The sequence below is a fragment of the Lampetra fluviatilis genome, chromosome 23 (assembly GCF_964198595.1).
Source record: "Lampetra fluviatilis chromosome 23, kcLamFluv1.1, whole genome shotgun sequence".
Classification (NCBI taxonomy): Eukaryota; Metazoa; Chordata; class Hyperoartia; order Petromyzontiformes; family Petromyzontidae; genus Lampetra; species Lampetra fluviatilis.
The window spans coordinates 9530959-9544606 of record NC_136297.1 but is presented as its reverse complement, the minus strand read 5'-3'; the positions used below and the strand labels follow the sequence as shown (position 1 = coordinate 9544606).

At 50.5% G+C, this 13648-nt stretch overlaps 1 protein-coding gene across 1 annotated transcript; it reads left to right on the top strand.

Moving 5' to 3' along the window:
- Positions 1-668: 668 nt before the first annotated feature.
- Positions 669-11745, top strand: LOC144940871 (uncharacterized). The gene is made up of 10 exons (XM_078867364.1): positions 669-680; positions 1806-2010; positions 2859-3004; positions 3444-3657; positions 4268-4384; positions 5630-5742; positions 6267-6474; positions 7707-7887; positions 8600-8674; positions 9251-11745. Exons 1-10 carry the CDS (start codon positions 669-671, stop codon positions 9315-9317), a joined length of 1338 nt encoding a protein of 445 aa, XP_078723490.1. The 3' UTR covers positions 9318-11745.
- Positions 11746-13648: the final 1903 nt, after the last annotated feature.

The following is a 13648-nucleotide window of genomic DNA, read 5'->3' as shown; positions in this document are numbered from 1 at the left end:
GATCGAACCCACGACCTCCTGTATACCAGGCGAGGGAGTTAACATCTCCTAGCCACAGCGGCGCCCACGATCTTGCCACGCGGAGGCCGGGGAACTTTCCGCTTGCCCGCGCCGGCTCTATAATTGAGCGTAATGACGGCGAAAATCAATACGCTCGGCCGTTCATATTTCTGCAACAACAAAAATAATAATTTATTATAATGATATTAAAAAGGATGGGGGGGGGGGGCCCATGGCGGATCGGTTGCCTGGCGCAATTTCTCCGATGACTGAGCCGAGTCGCCACCACGCGCGACACGCGATCTCGGCCGCATTCCCGCGTAATTATCTGGCCGACAGGTGAGTGGCCCCATCCTCATCCTTCCCCCCCCCCCCGCCGCCCATTTTTTCGGGATCACCCCTCGCCGCTCCACACCCCCCCCCCCCCCCCACGTGTCAATTTGCGGAGATATGCAGACTCACGCCTGCATAAAGTCACTCACGTGTACATTATGTTAAAGGCTCCCACAGAGGTTCAATGTTAAAGGCTCCCATAGGGGTTCAATGGTGAAAGGCCCCCCCCCCATAAGGATCTATGTTGAAGGCTCCCATAGGGGTTCAATGGTGAAAGGCTCCCATAAGGATCTATGTTGAAGGCTCCCACAGGGGTTCAATGTTTAAAGGCTCCCATGAGGTTCAATGTTAAAGGTTCCCATAGGGGTTCAATGTTTAAAGGCCCCCATTAGGATCTATGTTGAAGGCTCCCATAGGGGTTCAATTTTTAAAGGCCCCCATAAGGATATATGTTGAAGGCTACCATGGGGTTCATTTTAAAGGCTCTCATGGGGTTAATTGTTAAAGGCTCCCAAATGGATCAATATTTAAAGTCCCCCGCATAAAATTCAGTGTTAAGGGCTCCCATGGGGTTTAATGTTTAAAAACCCCCATAGACTTCAATGTCAAAGGCTCCCATGGACTGCATTGTTAAAGTGTCCCTGTAACATCTGGTATTTAACCAAAGTTGATTCAAGCGAGCGAGCCCGACTCTACCAGTGACACACGGTCACGCGCGGCTGGGTGTGACGGCCGCGTGCGGGTTTGTGTGTGTGTGTGTTCACGTGGTTTAGTGGTACTTGGGTTGAAGGTGGAGGGGTTACCAGCCCCTCGCACCTGCCCAGAGCCCCCTTTGGCCGCTGTGGTGGCTACACACGCCATGAGGGGAATGGCCAATTGAAAAGCCAATTCAAATTGGTCCTCCCCCCATGGCACTAATCGCCAGAGTTTCGCTTGTGCTGAATCAATGCTGCTGAAGTTATTTTATCCGAAAAAATTGGAAGCGACATCACTAACGTGGGTATCATCATCATCATCAGCAGCAGCAATAACATCATCAGCATGATTCTTACTATCCCACCCTCGAAGCAGTAGCAGTAGCATCACCATCAGCCGTAGCAGTCGACATCAGCATGAGGTAGGCACATTCATTGTATCATCACGAGCATCATCAGCAGCATCGTCAACAGCGACATCACGATCAACAACAACAGCAGGATAATCCTTATCATCATTGTCAGTGTTTTCAAGGTTCAAGTTGTTTTTGTTGAACCAGCAGAGAACTCCAAGAGACACGGTGGTTGGGGGGGGGAGGGTTAAAATCTCATTCGAAACAGTGACCCGGGTCGCCAAATTGGACAAAACCCGATAACAAACGGCGGATGATAAAACCCGGCGTTCCGGAGTCCTGACCCCTCATCCGTACCTCCCCCCTGCCTTACCACCCCCCGCTCCCACTGCCCCCCCCCCTCCTCCTCTCCCCCCGCCAACAGCTGGTGGTGCAGGACGGCCCCAGCACGACGTCGCCCGTGATTGGCCGCTACTGCGGGAGCAGCGCTCCTGAGCTCGTGGTGTCGGGGGCTTCGGCGGTGCGCATCTCGCTGTGGGCGGCGGCGGCGGCGGCCGGGGCTGGGGGGGCGGTGGGGATGGGGGGGGGCTTCTCCGCGTCCGTCAGATTCGTGACGCCCGTGGCGTACGGTGAGTGGGCACTAGTGCTGGATTATCCTCGTAGCAAAAGCAGCATATGCTACCGGTGGCGGATGAAGCTAGTGCGGGGCCTGTAGCAAATGTTATGAAGGGTGCCCTAAATAAATAAAAAACACAAAAATTAAAACACACATTTTTTGTAAAGTAATTGTATTTTTTTATTTGCTATACAGCCAGATAATACGACAAATCGCTAACCTTAAACACCCAGTCGGTCGTCAAATCGTACTTTGTACTGCCATCGTGTTTTTCGTCTTGTTTGTTGCTGCAACGTTTTGACCCGCCACTGCTGGACATCTTGTGGATAAAGAGTTTCATAGCTCGTCAAATTCCTCCAGAATATATAAACATTCTGATTCTGCTCCTCCAAAAATAAGAAAAAGTTTCCTTAATTTACCCAAGGATGCCCGTCATGTAATAATCATAATCATCTTTACTGCAGGAAGCCTCACAATAAAACCTCGATGAATGAATGAACGATTCTGTGACCGTCTGGAACACTCTTCCTTCTAATATCGGGAAGCCAATGGAGCTATGCATTTTTAAATCATTTACATTGTTTAATTTGTTGTCCTTCCCCCGCACCTCCGATATGCACGGTTGGCTACGTACGGTGCGAAAGAGGTTTAACATACAGTACATACAACAGTGGTGATGATGGTAATGATGGTGATGACGATGATGACGATGGTGATAATAATGATGATGGTGACGATGGTGATAATGACGACGGTGACGATGCCGATTCGGTCGGTCCTGGCGGATGTGGTGCCATGCGTACAACTTGAACAACCGATCAAATGTAACGCCGTCCCCGTGTGCCGCTGCGTCGACGCCAGGCCCCGGTTCCCGCACCTATGCCGTGCGCCTGGGCCCCAGCTCGCCCCGGGCCTTCGCCAGCCCCAACTGGCCCGACCTGTACCCCCGCGACGAGGACGCGAGGTGGGAGCTCACGGCGCCGCTGGGACACCGAATCCTGCTGCAGGTGCGGCGCCAGCACCACGCGTGCCTCTCGCACGGTGACGCAGCACGCGTGTGTCGCACGTGTGTTGGCGTGCGTGTATGTGGCACGTGTGTGGCACGTGTGTGTGTGTTTCGTGTGTGTGCACACGGAGGGCGGTTTAAGGCTCAATCTGGAGCTGGCGACTCGATGATGAGGCATGAGCGCGATCATTTTGCTAAACAACAGCGTTCCCTGCCCTGCCCTCTCTGCCCCTTCCTGCTCTTCCCTGTACTTATCTGTCCTTCCCTGCCCTTCCCTGTCCTTCCCTGTACTCCCCACCCCCCTCAATGTCCGAGACTTCCTCATCCAAAACCTGCTCCGCCATGCTTCCTTCATCCCTTCCCCTCCATACCATTCTCTCCCTCCCCCATCCCGTGCCCCCCGTGGCCCAACCTCTTGCCCCCCCCTCTTGCCCCACCAGTGGCTGGACTTCCAGCTGGAGGGCGCCTCTCCGCTGAGCTGCCGCTTCGACAGCGTGACGGTGGAGTGGGGCGGCGCTCCCATCGTGCTCTGCTCCGACTCCGTGCCGCCGCCCGTGTCGTCGCGTGCGCGGTCCCTCAACGTCTCCTTCCACAGCGACGCGGGGCTCCACTTCCGCGGCTTTCGTGCCACCATCACGTTCCTGCCCGTAGCAGGTGAGGTCATGTACCTGTCCTGTGTCCATAGTAGGTGATATCACGTACCTGTTGGTGTCCAGGTAGCTCACTTAACGTGTTCACCAGATGAGTTGCGCACCGGGTTGAGTGTACTGTTTGGCTGTTACACAACCGAACTGCTCGCCAGGCACCGACCTGGCCACACCAGGTGGAAGCACATCCCCCGCCAGTCTCATGCCCGTGGGGACGATTTGCAATGGCGATTTTTTAAATAAAGTTGGCATCTCCGATCATCAAAGTAATCGATTACTCTCCCATTCATTGGTTCTGTTACTCGACTAATTGTACGGATAAGGCAAACAAAAAAACAGTCTGACCTTCGCCCACGTGTGACACTGGATGGGAGCTGATGGGCGGGGTGTTGTGACGTCATCAGCATTGTCAGTTGCGCCACGTTAGGCGTGGCTTGCAGGGGGTTTCCTACCTTCGGCAGGCAGGATGTGGAGGCGACCTCCATTTTTAAAGGGGCCCTTGTAATCAACCACAAAAAAAAGCAGTCGTTTACAATTTTTGCGATTCGACGAATCATCGCCGAATGCGACGTTCGATCACCGCGGCCACGACCCGCGCTCCGCGTTTGTCTGTGCAGATGAGGAGGAGACAACGACGACGAGACGAACGACGACGACTACGGCCATGGGGCCACCACAACCCAGCCGGACTGCGAGCACCACCAGCCCCCCACCGTCGCCGCCACCGCCCCCCGGTCAGCCGACGCACTCGCACCGTCGCTCATCCCAAACATAACCGCGGGCCACCCTGTCAATATTTTTTCAATTATTATGTAATTTTTTTTTTGCCAGACCTAGCCACAAATGATCACTCAACAATGTGGCTTATCGCGTGTAAATGTATAACAGCCAAAGACTCTATAAATGCATGTTGCTTCTCAACGTGGAGGGGAAAACCAGAGGAGCTGGAGAAAAATCCACGTGACCACAGGCAGAACACGCAAACTCAAAATATACAGGCGTCACGGTCGGGATTAAACCCACGGCCTCCTATATACCAGGCGAGGGAGTTAACATCTTGCCATGGCAGCACCCAACACAGACAACCTTTTAAGGTCACGATGTGATTACTTAGTCGTTTCCAGGACGCACTCCATCCGTATCGGTGCACTCAGTGGGAATTGTCATTTGTTTATCTCATTGCTTGTCAATAGATTCTGTAAATTAGTTTTTTCCAATTGGGAATTAGTTTTGCGTAGGATTATCAACTTTTTTTCCAATTAAAATCAATCGCGTGTCCTTGCTGGTAGGCACGAATGCCGAATGCCGAGCGCGAGGTTAATAGAACACCAGAGAGAACATCAAATATGAAACTTGGCAGTAGCACGGCGTGTCTCCCAACAAGGCCATCAGATTGAGCTTCATACCGGTGATGTTGCATGTTAAAAAAAAAAATCACTAAAACCCGGCACGCTTGCATCACTTGACGACGGTATTTTATACGGCTGCGTCGGGTGGAGGACGGTGTGCGACACACGTTGGTGTTGCGCTCACGCGGTCTGGCTCGAAGATATATCGTGGATGTGTGCACATTATTCTGATAAAAAAAAAAAATTCAACTCCCACATATTCGTCAATAACACTGTGTGTCATAGGCAACGTTTCGCGCAATGGCTAAGAAGACATTGCCTATTGTTTATTTTTACTTTTGAATTCCACACAGTGTTGCTATCGACGAATGTGATGAGGTTATCCGTTATTTGTGCTCGCTCGCCACTGCCAACGCAGCAGTTTCGCATAATTAATTACTTATCCCAAAGCACGTATTGACATTTGCACTTAAAAACGTAAATATCCGCAGTGGTGCGTACATAACATGACATGCCACAAAGCATGTAAAACAACAGTCGCGTTTAAATGATGAAGTGCCGTACAGATTATTTTTTTCGTATTGTTTGACCGTTAACCCTGAAACCCGTTTACCCTCACGGACCGGACAGTGCGGCAGCTTTTCAGCGGCTCGCTGACGTTCGACAACGTGGAGTTCACGCCGGCGCTGGGCGACAGGGAGAGCAACGTCTTCAGGGCCATGGCAGAGCACGTGGCTCACCTGGTGAGTGCCGATCTCCCCCATTTCCCAGGGGCCTTAGAGGCACAGCGCTTTCTTTTTTAATCGTTTTTTTTAATTAACCGGTTCCGATAATCGTCACTGGTGTTGGCCGTGAAGGGTTAATCGAACTCGGGTCGCCGCGTTCGTAGCGCAGAGGGGTTCTCTCCCACAACGGTGCCTTATCTCTTAAAGGGAAAGGATGTCTTCAAGGTGCAGGTGCACACTGACTATGTGCAGCAACTAGCACGCAATCGTTTTCATCCACTTTGACGGAGGCACCGTATCCCTTTCTTCGTACGAGTCATGTGACGGGTAACAAATGACCATACGTAGCAGTGCTGTTGCCAGAAGGGGCGAAATTTCAAAAGGAACTTTGCCGCTCGCCAAGGGTGCCGGTTTACATTCAAGAGTGTGCGGGCCTAGTGCCATCCGCCGGGGCCAACCGGCAGCCCCCTCTTACCGCCGATCTCAACCGCTGCCCCCCTTGCCCATCGTTGCCGCTGCCCCCGCCACCACCACCCGCGCAGCTGGAGCAGGCGCTGGGCGATGAGGAGGTGCGCGCGGTGGTGACGGAGTTCGCGCGGGGCAGCGTGGTGGCGCGCTACGAGCTCGCCGTCACGTCTGCCCGCCTGGTGTCCGCGGACGAGCTGCAGGGCCGGGTGGCGCGCCACATCGGGCAGCATGGAGGACGCCTCGGGGACCTGGCCGTCGCACCCGGGTCCTTGCACGTGGCCGGTGAGATGCGGGGGCAGTCGTGCACATGCCCAGGAACATTATCTGTATAACACATTCCTGCGGAGGGAGCTGGTAGGAACGTTGGGTTGCTCGGTCAATGGCCAGGGTCAACAGCGGCGTGGTGTATTCCGCAAATATGCCCGACTGTGAGGGCGGGCACAAGCCGGCGTGAGTAGGTTAAACGTTGAGTTTTATAAGGGCACCACGGGGTGACCAGCCCCTCCCCACCCAGCCCCACCCCACCAGCCCCACCCCTTCCACCCCCCACCCAGCCCCACCCTCCCCACCCAGCCCCTCCCCACCCTCCCTACTTGGCCCCTCCCCACCCTCCCCTCCCCACCCAGCTCCACCCTCCCCACCCAGCCCCTCCCCACCCTCCCCTCCCCACCCAGCCCTTCCCTCCCCACCCTGCCCCTCCCTGCACGACGGACGGACGGACACAATAATCCCCTGTGGGCTGGTGGAACCAGAGGGTTCCTACCAGTATAAATGTATTTTTATTTTACCAGATAAGGCGACCTGGCCACAAATGATTGCCCAACGAAGTGGCTTATCACGTGGAAATTTACAGCAACCAAATACTCTAAACGCATGTTTCTAAATGTGGAGGGAAAAACCGGAGGACCTGAAGAAAAATCCATGCGACCACATGGAGAACACATTCTTTGGTTCTTTCGGTAAAGTCACGTAGGTAGAAAAACAATAATAAAGTGAATAAAAGTGAAAAATAATAAAATTATAATAAAAACCACGACGTTTCGATCACGACACAAGCGGTCGTCATCAGGAAAAGGGGGTTAGCCTCTAAAGGCAAACTCTTTATAAAGGTTTAAAATGGGCGTAGCCCAAGTGTCAGCGGCATGGGCGGGGCAGCTTATGTTAATGTAAGTGATGGACCACAGCGGCGTTGGTGATGGGTTTCCACCAGCAGGGAGAACATTATAACTCCAAATATATAGGCATCAGGGTCGGGATCGATGCCACAGCCTCCTATATACCAGGCGAGGTAGTTAACATCTCACCACCATGGCACCTCTAACTCTAACCCAAGCCACAACAATGTTCTAGATGTGGTATGCACGAATTCTATTCATATCCCTGAACCCTAACCCCATCACAACCCTGAGTATGGTATGATAGAGTAAAATCAACACACTGATTTGGCTCTTCTTCATCATCATCATCGTCATCGTCATTGTCGTGTTTATCTTTGTCCTCATTAATGTTTCCAGACGGTCCGTCATCGTCAGCGTCATCATCGTCCTCGTCCGTGTCGGGACCTGGGACCTCATCGCGTCTTACCGTCGGCCTCTCCGTGGGACTTCTGCTGCTGCTGGGCATCGTGGCGGCTGTGGCGGCCGTCGTTCTGATGCGGAAGCGGCAGGAGGGGGCCCTGCTCAAGCTCCCGTTCATGTGAAGTTCACGAGACCCACGAGACCACAGCAACACTTATTTAATTATTATTATTATTATTATTTATTTGACTTTATCATGATTTTAAATAAAATAACAGAGGTCACAGAGGGGATACATTTCGCGTGTGCACAACATACTCGTTCCAGCCGCAACCTCTTAGTAAAATCACCCCCAAAGTGAGGGCCGATTAAAGTTACACGGGTTCACTACCCTACAACTGTAGGGATAACGGTAGGGAACAGTGGGTTAACCAAGGAAGGGGGAGAAAGGGGAATAAGGGAAGGGAGGGGGGTGGGGGGAGAGGACCACGGCAACACTTCAACACAACCCCAACATAAACACCGCAGGACGTGAACCCCACAGCGATCAGATCGCTGTAATCCCGGTCACTAAACCCACACACACGCATGTGGGTTTAGTGAACAAGAAACCACTCGACACACACACACAAACCCCACATCTCATAACACCACCGACCCAGTAAACATGGACCAACGCTGGTCCAACGGTTCCAACCGCATGCCAAAGTTGGCCCAATACTACACGTTCGCAGGGAAGGCACCTGCACGGCCAGGCGGGCGACCGATCCGACGGCGCACGTTGCACGCCAGGCCCCTTTCACGGCTACGGCTGGCCCCATGCTTGCCCCTGTGACCTTCCAACCCCTGCCTCACACCCCCCTCCTATCTTCCCTCCGCTCCTGCTGCAGGTATTTCCGCAAGAAGCCGCTGAAGGAGGACATCACCGGCCTGGACGACAAGCAGGGGGAGACACCAGCCTACAGGTGCCCCCCACAAGCGAGCGAGCGAGCAAGCGATGTGTCTCGCCGGCCTCGCCTTAAATAACGAGCTCCACATCGCCTGCAATCGCATCACCTTTTTTTTCCGGCCACCGCTAACGTTGGTGGCGAGTGTCATTTGGACATGTCCTGGGAACCCCGCCCCGCCCCTCCTTCACCAACCCGTCCTGACCAGTGTGCTATGTGTCTCCAAACAACTCCCACGACCAACATGGCTTGGGGGAGGCTTTCATTCAGCAGTGGACCGACAAACGGCTGTAAACGTCGCATGTAGGATTCGGCACGCATTTGTAAATCCAGGTGTGGATATTCGGGCTAGGTTCGGCCGCTTGCTGAGAAGTTATTTTCTCAAGCCTCCATGACGCGCCACAACTTCTGAAGATGCCCGCAGTAGTGCGTTGGCGAAAGCTTGAGAGAAGATATGCTCAATACACGGCTTAACCCGGACCACCACACTGGGCTGTAGATGTACTTTGTATGAATTCAACTCTGTAAGGTTTGCTACTAACATTGTCCCCGCATTCCCCACGATGCCCCTTCTCTTCCTCTCCTTCCCCTCAGCAACCCGGTTGTTGGGATGGATAACAACACATACAGCATACCCGTGCAAGGCTTCTCGGAGACCTAGGCCCGGGCGCGTTCATCCTGCAAGACTCTTACGCCTGTCTCTAAAACCCTCCAAGTCACCTTTAAAAACTAAAAAAGCTATTATCTTTTGGGTGTTCTTAAAAAGGGGTAACTTTCCTGTAAACCCATTACCATTTTAGACCCTGGATATGCTTTTTAAGGGCTGGCAGTTTGCTTTAAACATTTTTTTTTATTTGGGGTGTTTGCACATGAAGGGCAGAATCGTAATGTTAGAAACACAGCGGTGTGAAGGAAATATTTACCTAATGTAAACAGTTATTTGCCAAAATAGAAGCACAGCCAAGAAACGTTCACTTGGGGGGTTCTGTTAGAGAACACACATTCTGGCAAGCGGTAATACAAATGTGTGTGTCTGTATGTATGTATGTGTTTGTGTGTGTGGAAGGTGGTGGCGCAGTGGTTAGTTCACTGTGTCGAGTGTGATTACTGGCCACGGCTAACATCCGTGGCAAGTGATATCTGAACTGGCCCTGGGCCTCCTCTGAACCGACCCTGGGCCTGCCAGGGCCAGTTTGTACTGGCATCATGCTACAACGCTGGGCTGGACAGCACCAGGGGTAGTCCCCGGCAACCAAGGTGCAGGCAGTGGAGTGGGACCTGCCAGTCCCTCCTAGCCTGCCACAAAGCCGGCGAAAAAGGCCCGGCACATGGGTCACAAAGACGTGCAATGCTCTGCACCCAGGCAGCTGGGGCAGACTGCATATTGATCAAGGTTATCTAAAGTCCTAGGACAAGGTCAGGCCCTTTCCACTTTTGCTTTACGCAAACAAGAAGAAAGAAATACATTGAAATAAAGAAGAGAGAAGAATGGGCGAATGATACAAGCCTGTGCAAGGCCAAAATGCGAGGAAGATAGAACCGCAATCCTCTTTTATAGGTGCAGGTGGGATGGTCTTCAAGAGAAGTATTCTCTGCATGGCCTGGCGACATCCTGATGAAATACCTAATAGGATTGTAGGTGCTGCTGGACTATTTAAAACATTACAGTTTTTGTTGTTTGTAAAAGTTTGTAGGTGAATGTGGCCCGGTGGCCGTGGTCAGGCAGCTAGAGGGTTCAAGGAGCTGGAACCGCTGATATTTTAAAATTCGAAACGAGTCTCAGCCACCTGTGATTAAAGTGGAATCTCAGGTGTCGCAAGTTGATGATCTCAGCACTGTCACAAGTGATAGCCCCCCAAAAATACAATTGGATTAAGTTTGGGTTTGCACTTGGTTTGGTTCAATTTCTGCTCCGAGTATTAGAATATTACTCTTAGGTTTGTTTGGTAAAGTCACGTAGGTAAAAAATAAAAATTGTAATAAAAATTTATAAAAGTAAAATAAAATCACAGGGGGAACCGTCACAGCACGCTTGCTGTGACGGTTCCACCTGAAGACGGAAGCTTGTGTTGCCTCTGAAACGTGATTTTTATTTAACTTTTATTATTATTATTTTTTACCTACGTGACTTTACCGAAAAAACCTAAGGGTATGAATCCTTGCAGTCACGAAAGCTTCAAATCTAGAATTATTAGAATATTGGTTTGACTGCCACGTGATGAACATTACTCTGTACCACAGTGGATGGAAAAAGTGTTGCCCCCTACTCTGAACATCAGAGGTAATTTGACGGTATCTCAGAAGTGGTTCTGTTAAGTCCACTTTCCCCGGGCCATAATTTAATATGGAGTTGCATTGCCCTACAAGAAGTTCCACATTGATTGTTTATCTCATAAAATGACCCTGCTAGCGGGATCAAATTAGGTAAGGAACATTTTTGGAGACAGAAATATCATTAACATGTTAAATGAGCAGAATTAAAATAGATTATCACTAAGATATGGTCATAAGTGCCATTTATGTTACAGAATTTGGCTTTTGAGTTATTTAAAGCAATATAAATTTTGACTACCATTCGCCAAACATTTCTCTGTAGCAGGGCACGTGGGAAACTGCAGCACGACATAGTATGTGGATTAAAAAAGAAAGTTACCTAAAGGGAGCTCAGAAAAAAAGTTCTGTAATATCATTTTTTGCGGCTCATTTCTTTAACACGGAGAAATGCAACTGCTCTACTTGGAGAGTTGACGAATGGACACCTCTTCATCTCCTGACAAGAGGACTGGAATAAAACTGGGAGAAAAATATTTTCAAAGTGTTTGTTTCGCAAAGAGTGCTTTGTTGAACGCCGAGTGCGTGTGTTGTATGCTTGGTGATGGATTAAAGGGTTACAGGAGCCTGCTAGCGAGTGCGGTAACATAGTTTGACATGTAATTCTTCTTTTAGGTAGACTGAGATGCACACGTGATTATAAAATTTACAAGTGAGACGTGTATTCTGTATATTATGGATTGTATTTTTCTGCATAAGCTACCTATCACTTGTACACAATGTGCCTTGATTTGAATAAACCATCATATAAAGAAATGCATTTGTTGTGTCCTGCGGGTTACCTGAATAAAACGAGCAGCCACCCCTTAAAAGGAAAAATCACCTCTGTAAACTTAGTACGGTGGTGCAGTGGCTATTAATTCTTGGACCGTTTCGTGAGCCTCACATTTATCTTACATCTTTACAACGCTTAACTGTCTTAACTCCCTTATTGACCTGGAGCTATGACAAGTCTTACACTGGTCAACACACTTTTTCTGGCATAATGTATTCCAACGGTTTTAAGGTAATTTTGGGGTGCTGATTCCAAATCTGGCATCAGTTTTTGTCTATCACATCAGATTTTTGAGATATCAAATATTGCATTTTCAATAAAAACTGCAGAAGAAAAATATTAAATAAATGTGGATATCTACATAAAATTATATTATAAACACACTATCCTAAAAATACAGCACCATATTTTAACACTAAAGCAGTCACTGACTCGCAACAACTTGCAATCATAAGTGACAGAGTTAATTTCGGGTAAAATCAATGAAAATGGGGTATGCCGATAGGATAAAAATGAGATGTGATATGAGCAAATCTGATATCAGATTTGGAATCAGCACCCTGAAATTCGTCTAAAACAGCTGCAAAAGTCCAGGCCAGAAAAAAATGTGTTTTTTTTGTTGACCAGTGTAATCTATAACTGGCCCTGCACCATTGCTTCGATTGTGTAAGCCGTCCGTGCTCGGGCGCCAGGCGTATTCGAAAATTCCCCTCGAACCTCAATATGAATAGGTGATATGCTTAATATAATTTGTGAGACCGCCTTAAATAATCTAAATCTAGAGGTAAATCGTCTGAGATGACAACATCTATAAGGTTGCACTCATTACACATAAAGTGCCTGTCACAAATGAACCACAATACCTTGTCGATCTTGTCAAGGAGCATAAACAATCACGCGAACGCCGGTCATCCTCGCAGCAGCGGCTGTCGTCTGGCCATTGAACAAAGACGGTCACCGCATTGCGAGCTTTCAGATACGCTTTCTGTGGCCGTCTGGAACGCTCTTCCTTCCGGTATTAGGAAGATACTGGAGCTAATGCACGTTTAAATCTAGATTGAAAACTAACTTCTTTCGAACTGCTTTTTGTGCTGAGTTTGTTGTCCTTCCCCCACACCTTCGATGATCACGGTTGGCGACGTATGGTGGAAAAGAAGTTCAAAGAGAAAGATCGCCCGTATAGCCTTAACAGGTTGTTGGGACAAGTGCTGTTCGTGAACACCTATGAAGGCCGGCACGGCACGCGAGGGGGTAGCCAGCACCACGCCCGGCCACCTTTGTCTCCCCAATTGCAATGTTTCTACACACGCACCAGGTACTCATTTGAGGCTGAGTAGACCTAGGGGAGGCCCTGGACCGGTTTAGATAATCGTCACCGGTGCTGGCCGTGAGCTGGAATCAAACCCAGGTCGCCAGATTCATAGCGCAGCGCGCTAACCGCTACACTACCGCTCTCCACACGCGCACACGCACACACACACGCGCACACACGCGTACACACACGCACACACATGCACACGCGCACACACACGCACGCACACACGCACGCTCACACGCACGCACACACGCACACACACACGCGCACACACACGCGCACGCACACACGCACACACACACGCGCACACACGCGTACAACAACAACAACCGCCATTCGCCACTAAGTGGCGGTGACGTCACCACGACGCTTGTGCCAGGCCATGTGCACCCTGAGGCCACGTGAAGTGTCGAACGCCCGCTGGCAGGAGGTCACGGGGCAGACCCAGCAGGTGCCACGGGTCGACTGACCGAGATGACCGAGATGACTGGCTGATGCACCACCTGTGCCCCCTACTGTGCCAACTTGCTGTGCTTTAGCCACCCGGCGCTCCGCTCGTTGTTGTGAGCGT

Bases quoted from the DNA above. Each gene is read 5' to 3' on its own strand.
- LOC144940871 (XM_078867364.1), top strand. The intron at 2,011-2,858 runs GTGAGTGGGCAC...CGTCGACGCCAG, and splicing joins CGTGACGCCCGTGGCGTACG to GCCCCGGTTCCCGCACCTAT. The intron at 6,475-7,706 runs GTGAGATGCGGG...TAATGTTTCCAG, and splicing joins CGGGTCCTTGCACGTGGCCG to ACGGTCCGTCATCGTCAGCG.